General features: G+C 35.2%; 2 protein-coding genes across 2 annotated transcripts in view; one reads left to right on the forward strand and one right to left on the reverse strand.

Annotated features, from left to right (window-relative positions):
• The window catches only part of RASA1 (RAS p21 protein activator 1), a 123,006-nt gene extending 117,608 nt beyond the window's left edge, over nucleotides 1-5,398 (forward strand). The window contains exons 24-25 of the mRNA XM_012555158.2: nucleotides 2,582-2,716; nucleotides 4,284-5,398. Coding sequence (XP_012410612.1) covers nucleotides 2,582-2,716; nucleotides 4,284-4,367 — 219 coding nt within the window. The 3' untranslated portion in view covers nucleotides 4,368-5,398. The remainder of the gene's footprint in view (nucleotides 1-2,581; nucleotides 2,717-4,283) is intronic.
• A 2,406-nt stretch (nucleotides 5,399-7,804) lies between these two features.
• Nucleotides 7,805-13,367, reverse strand: part of CCNH (cyclin H) — an 11,259-nt gene continuing 5,696 nt past the window's right edge. The window contains exons 3-5 of the mRNA XM_004375013.3: nucleotides 11,547-11,658; nucleotides 8,825-8,885; nucleotides 7,805-8,032 (exon numbers count right to left, since the gene is read on the reverse strand). Coding sequence (XP_004375070.1) covers nucleotides 7,994-8,032; nucleotides 8,825-8,885; nucleotides 11,547-11,658 — 212 coding nt within the window. The 3' untranslated portion in view covers nucleotides 7,805-7,993. The remainder of the gene's footprint in view (nucleotides 8,033-8,824; nucleotides 8,886-11,546; nucleotides 11,659-13,367) is intronic.

The raw sequence follows: 13,367 nt of genomic DNA on the forward strand, positions 1-13,367 counted from the left end.
TTGAACTTAGTCCCATCTAACTGCTGTGACATTCTGTTGCCTCTAGCTATTTTTACTTTGCTGCTATTATGTGGGCTTTGAAACCAATTAGCCCTGGTGGTGCAATGGTTAAGCACTCAGCTGCTAACTCAAAGGTCAGCAATTCAAAGCCACCAGCACCTCTGCAGGAGAAAAGACCTGGGGATCCGTTCCTGTAAAGATTACAGACTAGGAAACCCTGTGGTACAGTTCTGCTCTGTCATATAGGGTCACTATGAGTCAGAATCAACTCTGGCATGATCATGTGAAATAAATAGACTGGAAAATGAGTGTTCTTGTGGCTTTTTAGAAATAAAATACATGTTTTTTTGGTGGTATATACTTCATTCAGTGTGATTACCTAAGACCCACTTGGGTGGGCCTTTATAAATAATAAACTGTGATTTCAAAACTTAAAGTAGGAGATATTTTTATAATTTCTAAAACCCTGGGTTTCTTAATAAATTATCTCAATTAATGGTTATAGATTTTCAAATGTTGAATCAATAATTTAAAACTAAATGATTACTAAGTATGTAAATCAGTTCATATTTATATAAATCAGGAAGGTAACATATTTGTGAATTGGGCCAGGTATTTGACATGAAGGAATGCTAGGGTAGCTTGTCCATGTTCTGCCTTAATGTGTTCACATTCACTTAAAAAGACATAACAACCATCACACTACTGTGGCAGTCAAGCAAAGTGCCTTTGGGCCACTAGTTTGTAGCCAAGGTTATAAAAATTAGAGTATAAGAAATTATTTAAGGCATATAGCTCCCCATTTATAATGAAATTGAGAGATAAACGGGCAAATGCTAAATGTCCGTCTTGTTTCTATATATGAACTGGAGAGTTTTGAAAATCTGAATATTTGTAATTACCAAGAAATACAGTTGGAAAAAATATATAGTTGGTCAGTAATTGAAAAAGACATTTTTGCTGCAATAAGGAGATATATAGGAGTCTGTGGGTGGCGCAGAAGTTAAGTCTTTGACTACTAGCTGAAAGGTTGGAGGTTTGAACCCACCCAGAGGTGCCTCAGAAGACAAGCCTGGCGATCTGCTTCAGAAAGGTCACAACCTTGAATACCCTATGGAGCAGTTCTACTCTGCACACGGGGCGTTGCTGTGAGTCAGAATTGACTCCATGGCCACTAACAACAGTTTTATCTTAAGCTGTTATTTCTGGGGTTCTAGGATTTTCGAATCATGATCAGGGCTCCATTTATTTTCCATAATCACAAAAGTGCCTGCAGCCAGTTTTTTTCTACACTCTCCTAGTTATGCCACACAACCTAGCGTTTCTAACTGCTTATCGAGTCCAAAAAGAGTACAGTCCTAATACTCTGCCAGTCTCCTTATACTCTTCTTTGCCCCTGTATAAATCGAATGCATCTTTCAAAACTTACCTCAAACTTTCTCTCCTTCAGGAAGCCCTAAGCCTGAATTAAATACCTTTCATTCTGCTTCCTGAGTATCCTCTGTATATCTTTAATAATTAACATTAGATTGTAAATTCTCTGAAAGTACTGTAGTGTCTATCTCTGTAATTCCTCAATCACTGACTGAATAAGTGAATCAATTAATGAATTAATAAGAATGAATGGCATTCTGCTTAATTGTATTTCTCTGTACCATAGCCCTGGTGGTGCAGTAGCTTTCAAGTGCTTGGCTGCTGCTAACCTAAAGGTTGGAAGTTCAAACCCACCGTGGCTTCTCAGGAGAAAAGACTTGGCAGTCTGCTCCCATAAAGACTACAGCCTAGGAAACTACAGGGCAGTTTTAATCTGTCATATAGGGTTGCTAGGAGTTGAAAGTGCCTCAGTGGCACACAACCAACAACAACATACCATAGAAAACTGAGTGTTTTGTATATTTCAGGAATGTATAGCAAATATTGTCAACATTCTGGAAAAAAAAAAAAAAAAAGTAAATTTTACTCCAAGGCTCAAAATAACAGTGGCATTTAGTGCTAATAATAAAGCACTATAAATTTACCACAGTGATTGTTGCTTTATAAACCTTACTTAAAGGTACCATAATTAACACTGATTATTTCCTCACATTACAAGTGTTTTGGGCAGAGTTCACAGATAATTACAGACCTGACACATTCGTATCACACCTTTGTAGTGCAGTTCCTACTTACATGTTTGCTCTATCTGGACAAACGACAGTAGCTTAATAATGAAATTCAGCCTGCAAAAGAAGAATTTTTATGTATATTAACAGTTAATGCCTAAACTGTTTATTTGGTCTTTATAAATACAAAGTTAATTCTTAGGACATGCAGTTCTTCAGAACAGTAGTTAATATTGCACCATATTCTGCCATGCTACGGAAGAAAATGGAACCGGTGAATGAGCTCACAAAAGCTATATTTTATCAGAATTAGCACTAAATACTACATTTTGATGATAAGAATCCTTAGAATTTTAAGAGAAAGATAACTATTATGTGCTAAAAATTCTGTCTTACTATAACCAATTAGGATCTTTTCAGGGGACAAAGAGACTCTAAAGATTTGTATTTCTAAATGCAGTTTTGTGATTTCCTTAAAGAATGTACCTGAACTTCCGGAGACTACAGATCATTCTAGAACTGACCTGTCCCGTGATTTAGCTGCCTTGCATGAGATTTGTGTGGCCCATTCAGATGAACTGCGAACGCTCAGTAATGAGCGTGGTGCACAGCAGGTAGGTTTTTGCCAGTCTTTGTCAACAGTATTTCATTAGTGTTTAACCAAAATGTCAGCGTAAGACTCTCAGAGGTAATAAAAAGATGAATCCTGGTCATTATTTTTTTTCAGTTATATTAAATTTTTGAGAGTTTGAATCAATCCAAGAGTATCTTGGCAGATAGGAATAATGGGCCCAGACAAAGGTGATGTACTTTTGATACTATGAAATGTCAAATCTTGTTCTTGAATCTAATGTTAACTACCAAAAAACAGTGGTGTTCAATTTAGTGGCATAGGTGGAAAAAAGACAAGTGAGCTAATTGTAAGCGAACAGTGATGTGGCTTTCTCTCTCTCACACATACAGTGCATGATCATAGTGATTGGGAAGTTTGATAAAAATATATATTCCAAGCCCTACACCACAGATTCTGGAGTGCAGCCTTGGAATCTACATTTCTAACAAGCTCCTCTAGGGATTCAGATGCAAGTGAATCATGGCCCGCGCATTGAGAAACCCTGACTACATTAGTAGACTTTTGCTATCTAGAACAAGGGATACAGACTGAAATATATTCAAAGAAGAGAGACCAGGATTTGAAGGGACTTAAGATATTAGAGATATTTAACTTGAAGATACTACCTTCCAGAAGAGAAAAATGAATTATGTTTTGAATGGCCTCAGTTCTTAAAAGTGAAACACATTTTTAAAAGCGTTCAGTAGGTTGCAGGCCAGTAACCACCGAAGGTTGTATATGGGGACGGTTTTATACATGGAAGCACACGCTTTTTCATAGAGCCTTCCATAGCCTTAGGAGATAAGCGTGCTGTCACTACACTGGCTATTTGGCTAGGGATCTTGTAGCAGAGAGTAAAGTTTTGAGTGTTATGATTCCAAGTTCTCTTAATCTGAAAGTCCAGAATCTTCAATTTTACCAAGTTTAGACAATAGTGCAGCTCTTTAGAATCCCAGTCACTTTTAGAAACTTAGAATATGTGTCATGGGCCTTCCGTGCACATGCATGGCATGTATGGAGATAGATGTCTCCTTATTTCACTGGAGTCTGATTTCATTATATGACTTGTCTTGGATATTAAATTAGAAATAAAAATAAATCTTATTGGAGCATTTGGACCAACTAAAACTTTTTAAAGACAGTAAAGTAGCTGTTTAAGTTGACCCATGATGTAGCCATATTTCTTCCATGATTCTTTAAAAATTAAAGATTGAATTTTTAGAAAGTGTTAGGTTGCAAGCCAATAACCCTTAAATGACATCATAGTGCTTATGATGTGTTATTTTTAATGACAAATCTGTCTTCCGGCAAGATAGTCTATCCTAGAAGATTGAGCCTGAATAGATAGGAGAATGCCAGACGCAAATGAATATCTAGTCACTGTAGTCTACAAAAGTTCTTTTAACTTGGTTATGACTATGTTTGGGTAGAATAGTAGTTATATTTTGTAAATTCCTTTGACTTGACGTGTTTTTTTTCCCAAATCTAGATTCCGATCCTAATATTTTTGACTGAGCTTTTCATGTATTTGCTAATTATTTTCATACTTTGTTTTCCCTTCTGTCTAGCATGTACTGAAAAAGCTTCTGGCCATAACAGAACTGCTTCAACAAAAACAAAATCAGTATACAAAAACGAATGATGTCAGGTAGCAGCCTTCACCTTAGTGTTCTGCATGGATTCAGTACGCCCAACATGGTAATTCACATCAGTATGTCTCCTTTGCTCTTGCCAAAAAACAGCACACCTTTCCACATTCCCAGTGATGTGTGAACTATGCAAGCAAAACCCCAAGATTCTGCTGGTGAATAACCGTGCCAGCAGCTTTGTAAGCTATCTGTGCAGGATATTTGCACTTTTTCCACATGGAATCAATCTTTACCAACCTCTGAGCCTTGGTGTACAGATCACCTTTCACAACACAAAATGATATGACTGTATCTTGAACTTTGAAAATATATTTTCAGTATATCCAATTGCCAAAGTTTTGCTGTCTCTTGGAAAAAGAACTATGAAATCAACTGACAAGAAAAAGCATTCTCTATTGACAATTGACTGTAACTGGATTATAGACTGTTCTTACTAGGAATATGACCGTTCGACTGTTCAATGACTTTATTTGTATTTACAGTTTCCAGAGTTTGCCATAATAATAGAAACAATCTTTGCTGTATACTTTTTTAAAATACTGTGCGATTTCGCTTGCTGGAACTGTTGAAAGAAAATATATAAAATGGATCTATTGCTTTATTTTTTAAACATACCACTTATTTTGTTGGAATTGTCAAAGACTATCTAGATCTCATAATGCTTTTGTTAAATGTTTACAACAGTAAATAATTTCAATTCAGTAAATATTGTTGATCATTGTACTGATCAATGCATGTACCCATTCAGCCATTTTATAGGTTACCAATTTCTTTCTATGTAAAACAAACATACAAAAAACTAGAATGCTTTTGTTGAAAGTATTCGTTCATTAATTCCAAGTTGGTTTTTGTGTACCCCTTTGATTATGTAAACAACCTCACCAGCCACTTACAGCTTCCCCATCTTTAAACTTCTGACTACTTGTTGTAGCTGCTGGATATTTAGTTTGTATAGTTTTATTTGCTTCTGTATGTGTATTTTTGTGTAATATTCACAAGGGTTAAGTTAAAATAAAACCAAGGGATATCTTGCATAATTAATTACTTCTGTCTACATATAGCTAAGCATTTAATCTTATTATTTCCCACCTTCTTAAGGGGCAGTTAAAACTTTAGCACCAGAGCAAAGCTCAGGGAAGACGAAACTTCAGATCAGTGTTTTTTGCTAATGGGTCACTTTTGAAAGAGATTCCATTTACTTGTTCAATATATATTTGTTAAACAACTCATTCCCTCCCATAACTGTGCAGGGGAGACAAGACACACAAAAAGTATATGGCAGTATCATTAGTAATCAAAAGTGGGTAAGACAGGTACCAAGGGAGGTATTAGGAAAAGGGTTTCCCACTGTAATGAAAAATTTTCTAAAGGCCTACATTCCAAGCAAGAACATGCATTATTCTGTTCTTATTGTGTGTACAACATAGGAAAAAACAAAAACTGTTAACTAATCAAGAGGTTTAAAAGATTTTTGCTTAATACAGTTTTATGCTAAAAAGGCAGTTATTTCGATCGAGGGAGCTAGCCCTGATGTAGCTTCAATGACAGTTGAACAGTGATACCTAAAACTCAAAACACATCTATGGCTCCATTACAATGACATCACTTCATTCTGTCTCTTCTCATGTCTATGTTATATTTCTTTCCCTTTTCCAACACTCCTCTTCAACTGAAATACCAGTCATATCCTAACTGGTCTCCTTCCCTAATGTTATAGGACAGAGAAGAGATCGGATGCGATACAGACTAGTGGCATCTCCTAAAATGTCAACAGTATGCAAAAAGGTCCAAACTCTAATGCGAGGCAATTTCGTTCTCTCCCACTAATCACATCTCAATCTTCAGCCATCCTGACCTACCTGCCATTCCTCAATCTTGCCTACAATATTAATTAAGTCCAAACTGTCCTGACATCTGAAATGCTACTGCTTCCTCTTCTGCCTTTATAATAAAATAAAAACGTGACAGACATACCCTGCTCTTTACATTTTAATTACATGTTTGTCTCTTAAACTGGAACAGCAAACCTGGCACTTAACATTGTAGGCCCTGTAGTAATTAGCTGGTCAGTGTTGAAATAAAACCTCTCAAACACTAATTTTTTTAGTGGGGTGGGATGGGAAATTTTTCAGAGATAAATGGACCTCGCTCTGGTGTCAAAGTTTGGTGAGCTGAAAGGGAAACAGGAGATAAACTGTGAACATTTTGCACCTCTGTCTAGGGCCTAGCAACAATGCTACTTATGCTGGACTACACTGAAGAATTAATTAAAAACTTCAGCTTCTCTCACTCCACTTTTGAGACATCCCACTTCATGTAATTTTATTCCTCTCATCCCAGAGTGAAAAGGAAAAAGAAAAAACGTCAAGCCTAGAATGTAAAAGATGGTTAGATAGATAGAAGCATATACATATAGTAAACACAGCCCTCATATACTAAGATCTTATTAAAATGTTACCTATACTCTTAAGGAAAGCGCAGCCTGGGATGCTTTGGGACTGAAGAGATGTGTATATCCAAGCTGTGTCTCCATAAAATTTAATTAAATTAAGGGCAGTTGAATTTCTCAAAATTATTTCAACTCAGTTTTCCAGGAAAGGGAAAAAAAAAAAAGTCTAATATAAAGTCATCCACAATTTCGTTCCAATTTAGAAAATGAGTAATAAGATCACTGTTAAATTGAACAAATGCTTTAACAGCTAACATTTCTTGAGCACTTACTATATGCAGGGATTATTCTATGAGGAGTAAGCATTATTATTTTCTCCATTTTCAGCTTGAAAATGGGCACAAAGAAGTTTACTAAGTTGCCCAAGGTCACACAGTGAGGTAGAGGCAGTAATGATTTAATACCCAAGTAATTTGGTACATTTTTAAATCAACTAATTTTAAATGTCTTGGAAGATATTTAATCTAAAAATGCCTAGCAATTACAACATTTATATGGCTTTATGTACAGGTGATCTAATAGGTTAATTATGAAAATGAATATACAATCTGCTACGGTCTACTTTCCTATAGCAACTTAAGATTTTTATCTAGACATACCTACTCAAAGACTGCATATTCGATTTCTTTCTTCTACCCATTTGGAAATGTTTTTAGATAACTGAGGAAAACAAACATTTATTACACAAGATGACTAGCTTTCAGTGCCATCTAACAGCTGAAGTATATTCTGGGGTCCAGTAGTAACAAACATAGCTAAGTATATCAGGATGGCATGAGAAACCATCTATAAAGGTATCTAGAGGGCAAAAAGCATTTCAGAAAGCTGACTACTAAGTTTTGAGTTCTGGGGTGCCTTTTTTCAAAAGGGATAGGATTATTTACCATATTTTGTTTAAACTATAGGCAAATATATTGCAACTTTAATTTGCTACCATAGAAAGAAAGACTCGATACTAGAGTGGTAGGGCAAGGTTATCCAAACCATATGCTATTATGGCTTCTTTGAAGCTATTTTATTTCACATAAAGCTCCTGTGAAAGGAACATGTTTAAAATTACCATAAATAAAGTTTAATATATTTTAATGTTTTCACACTATACTTTTAAAATAAAGTTAAATGCCAGATGTGCTTCCTTCTTCTCTTGATTAGTTAGCACTGAAATATCAACTTCAAATGGTTAGAGAGAGTCTACCAGGTCATCGTCAGTCCATGCTTCCTAAGAAGGGGAAAAAAAAACATGGTAAGAATTTAACATTTATACTGAAGCATAACCAGTATTTTTTACATCCTTGCCTCACTTTAGGAAAATGTTCTCTTTACCATGCTCACTACAGAAGGTAGATAAACTAGGAAAATTTGTATTAGTTCAATCTTATAGTAATATTGCCATTATTCCACCATCCTACTCCAATGAGGAACAAAGGTTACAGCTATGGTCTGACTCCTTCTGATTATTCATTTATCTCTTAACTCACCAGGTACAACTGGAAAAAAAAAAAGTGTGTGGGTGGGACAAATACTTGGAGAGTAGGAAGTAGAGCATGTATGAGTATTCCTGCTGCCTTGTATGAACACAGGAAAGGATTCTTCATCAAGTAGCTATTATACTGCTTCAGAATAGGCTAAGACAAAGGTGATAAAAATCCCTTTAAAAGTGGACAATGTACATAAAGAAGGGTACATGAAATGAAGGCATAAAAAAGCCATGTTCTTAGTTACCACTGAGTCAGTTTTGAATCATGACAATCCCAGTGTGCAGAGTAGAACTACACTCCATTGTTCTCAAGGCTGTGACCTTTCAGAGGCCTTACTTCCGAGGTGTTGCCGAGTAGGTCTGAACCGCAAACCTATTGGTTAGTACTCTAGTGCTTGACCATTTGCACCACCCACGGACTTCTTAAAAAACCTCTACCTATATGTATGTCCTCTGGAAAAATAAATCTTAATATGATTACATCATAATGTGCAACCAAAATAACTTAAAAATTCATCTTTGCAGTAAACATACCTCCTCATGTTTGGATTTCTTTGAGACATAATCATCATCTTCATAGCCTTTCCTCTTCTTCCTATAATTACACAATCATCAATAAGCAATCCAATAGTGGCAATAAAAAGTATAAATATCTAGTAATAAACTAAGAAGGCAACATGAAAATTATATCTCTATTGCAAGACAAGGGCGACTAGATAAATGGACAAAGACGCAGTTTATAGATAGGAAGATTTAATATTCTTCAAATTAATCTGTATGCCCAATGCAGTGCTAATTAAAATCTCAATGTAAAAGCCAAATCTGCAAAAAAACATGGGGGACCTTGTTCCTATCATCAAACCACATTCCATAAATGCTATGGTAATTAAAAGTATGGCATTAACACAGAATTAAACAGACCAATGATTAGTGTAAATAGGCCAAAAAACAGATCATGTATATATGGGAATTTACTCTATGATGAAGAGTGTTTCAAATAACTAGGGAAAAATACGAAATAGTCAAAAATGGGTTAGGACAACAGGTTATTCATTTGGAAAAAAATATTAGATCTCTACTCACATTATTCACAAACATTCTAAGTTTAAACAGTTTAAAGGTTAAACAGCTAAACAAAAGGCAGTACAAAATAGATTACAGTAAGAAAAGGTATTCTGATGTAAAAGCATAAAGCAAAAGACATTTTCGTACATCAATAAGTGAAAAGACGCACAAGAAAATAACCGTATCTCATATAAAAAGATGAGTATATAGAATCTATAAAAACTTACAAATCAAAAAACCAACTTGCCAGAAAACTAGCCAAAGGTTATAAATAAGCAATACAGAAGAAGATACACAAATGACGGTTAAACATAGAAACATCAGTATCTCAGAGTAATCAGGGAAATGCAAATTAAAACACCAATATGACAGTATTTTTTCACCCAGATTGGCAAAAATTAACGCTAATATTAAGTATTTTAAGTATTGTAAAATATGCACAAGTCTAAAAACATTAATGAAAAGGAAAAAACTTCATTCACACACATAGACAGTACAGAGAATAGGTTGGGAAAGGCAAACAGCATGCTAAGTTACCTCCTGAGGTCATGACTGGGATCTAGGTTTTGGTCAAAGGGAATTTTAGCTTTATCTGTACTGTCTGATTTTATAAGGACAATATAGGTATTACATGTGTAATAAAAAATAAAGATCAAAGAATTCTAGTCAAGGAAAACAAATATTTTATCCTAAAGTAGTACTGCTTAGTGTGGGACCAGTGTCAGTCCACAAACTGTTTCCAGCCTGCAGTAAGAACACAAATTGAGTACGTGTTAATTTTTACAGCAATTTGACAGATTAATTTTATGACTGATGAATCTAATAATAAAATTTAAGCTTATATTTTGTATGTCTCTTTCATTTCATTTTTGAGTAATTCAGTTTTTATTGTACTTTCCAGAAGTATATGTAACAAACATTTTTTAAAAGTCCATCATAAAGACAGTTTGAGAAACACTCCAAGAACTTTTCAATATTTACAATTTGCTTGGCAGTACAAAACAGATGGTAACTTGGAGTAAGATGTAAACACTGAAGATTTAGAGATTTTGGATTATGGTCTACTCAGTTATCTAGCTAGGAGAGTAGGCTTAAGAGTTTAACGGTCACTGCAATGTTTTTATTCATAAAAGTCAACATTCCTTTACTTCTCTGTAACCCCTCCTTTGTCCTCTGTTAGTTACCACTGAAATCCAGGGGTGAAATCTATAAATTTCAAGTTGTATGCTAAAATGTGCTTAGCAGCTATAGTTATGAGTACAATAAAATAGTCCCATATTCTGTACCCTTCATTAAACCGTGGATATTCTCCCACTACATATGTATAGTTAAGGAATTTTAGTCAAGTGTACCTGATCTGAAGCCCCTTGGAATGCTTCTCTGACTCCTCATTCATTGTCCACTAGCATATACTCACCAGTTAAAAAATCAAAAACATCTAAAATGCATCTTACCTGCAAGATGCCAGCACCAATTCCCACTAAAACTTTACAAATAAGAACGAGAAGAACTTTAGAGACAGAATACATTCCACAGAAAATATTTTTAAGTTTTCTTAAGGTAGATTCACCATTCCTAACACCTGCCCAGATCCCCAACTACTTAAACTCCTAAAGATTAGGTTTAAGAAAATAATTTGCCAACATAAAATGCATAAATATAGTGATTTCCACATTTAGCTTACAAATCAGTAAGCCATTAAGGGTGTCCTTATAGCTGTTAAGAGGAGCACATCTTCCCACCGGTTCTGTCTTCAATACACAGCTTACCACTAAAAGAAAACATGCCAAGTCTCCCTACTCAAACAGAAATAGATCTGGAACACTATACTTGTTCCTCAGACCATATATCAGACCTGTGAAGTGCTCAAAGATTAAAATGGCAGGAAAGGTTCACGGATTCCCTAGGAAGACTCTGCCCATGGAATTCCAGGAGGAGTAACAGACTAGGACAGGGCCTACAAGCCCAAGAACACGTCAGTCATGAAAGAATCAGAATTATACTATGAAAGCCCAAATTATCTTGTGTTTTCTCCTGTTAAGAAATATCCACTCAAGAAGAAAAAAATCTGATTTGATGGGTAAGTTTTCCCCAGATGAATGAAACACCAGTTAAATAATTTATTTTAAGGGTAAGTTGAAGTGGATAGCAGTTATATCCATTCTTGAATGACACTGTTATATTTACTTACGTAATTACATTAAGCGCAAGCTCAGCAGAGTGACATCTCTCCAACTTTTGTTTCAAAACAGCAACTTCTTCAGATCTGGGTGGTTCATACTTTTTTACCAAGTTTCTCATACCTATATGGAGATTAAAAAGGATTTAAACTGAATAATGAAACACCTTGTTCTCATTTACAATTTGTTGTTATAGGAACAACAACAAAACGCTCTTGAAATGATGTGAGATTATTATTCTTAGGATTTCTATCATTCTGCTTTAAAACCCAATGAACACCATACTTCTTGTCTAAGTACATTATGGCTGTCTGCTGTTTAGCCCACATCATGTACAACTTAAAGCATGTTCTACCATCTGAAGACCCTGCAACAATAGGCTCAAGCATAACGATTGTGAGGATGGCACAGGACCTGGCAGTGTTTCATTCTGTTGTACACAGGGTTGCTATGAGTCGGAACCAGACTTGACGACACCTAACAACAACAATACAGTATGAATTTTATGCAAATCCTAGCAGGAACTTTTCACTCAGTTTTAAAGCTTTTTTAATCCCCATGATTTTGTGAACACGCTTAGTTCTCTGCCATCAATCATATTTACAATATCCCATCCCTAAGGACGGTGGGCCAAGAGTGTAATTCTTGTCAACAAAGGAAAGTATCAACATACAACAAAGGGAGAAAATGCTTTAACAAAATGGAGAACCTATACAAGAGGTATCACCAAGAAAACAAAAATATCCTCTTTAGGATAAAAGCAACTACTGTAACAGTTAATTTTATAGTGCCAGAAATATCCTCTGAATGTGTTTGTGTTATTCAACTATAATAAACCAAAGAATATAAATCTCAAGATTTTTTATGGAAACAATGAGAAATGTGGGGTTTATTAACCAGCAATGTGCTCCAAATGGGTAACTATCCAAGTGACTTATTTCATAATACAAATAAAGCAGTGTTTTCAATTGAATTGATATTTGTGACTCAACACCCTAAGGGAAATAGAATTATGGGTAAGACAGGTATCCATATTATTAAAGATCAGGGAATTTTATCAAGAGCTATTTTTATTTCATATTAAAATAAGTGAAGCAAAATAAAGGTACTGAAAAGAAATAAGTAATAAAATTATCAGCTGTAAAATGATGAGTTAAAGTGGATGATCTTTAAGGCCCTTTTACCTACTAAGTTCTATGATCCTAAAATCCAAGGCCAAATGGCAATTAGTTTTGAAAAGTGAACCCTCTAGTGGTACAACTGAAGACCTACAGTTTTATGATTCATAAGTCACCAATCCGTCACTCAAAGAAGCCCTCAAAATCACTTCAAGCAGAGAATAAAAAACTGATGGCAATATGCCCTCAAGCATCTTAAGTTTTAAAATATAAAAAGTACAACCATTTACTACTATTATCTAAGATCATTATCTTCAATCTTACATTTTACTGGTTTATTCAGTATTTAATTAAATTTTAATTAACAACTGGCATAGAAAAGTTTGGGAACAAACAGAATTGACTTTGGATCTTAGAAGTAGCCTAGTAGCTGTAGCCATGAGCAGTGTACCATGGGTAGAAGTAAAGAAATCTACTCTACCCTTAAGACAGGGTTTCTCAAGCTCAGTACTACTAACAACTTGGGACCAATAATTCTTTGTTGTGACAGGCCATATTAGCTTCCTAAGGCCATTATTAAAAAATTACCACAAGCCTGACAGCTTAAAAAACAATATATTCGCTCACAGTTCTGGAGGCCACAGTTCTAAAATCAGTTTCTCTGGGCCAAAATCAAGGTTATCAACAGGGCCACGGTCCCTCTGGAGGCTCTAG

Source organism: Trichechus manatus, unplaced genomic scaffold (assembly GCF_000243295.1).
Source record: "Trichechus manatus latirostris isolate Lorelei unplaced genomic scaffold, TriManLat1.0 scaffold00032, whole genome shotgun sequence".
NCBI lineage: Eukaryota > Metazoa > Chordata > Mammalia > Sirenia > Trichechidae > Trichechus > Trichechus manatus.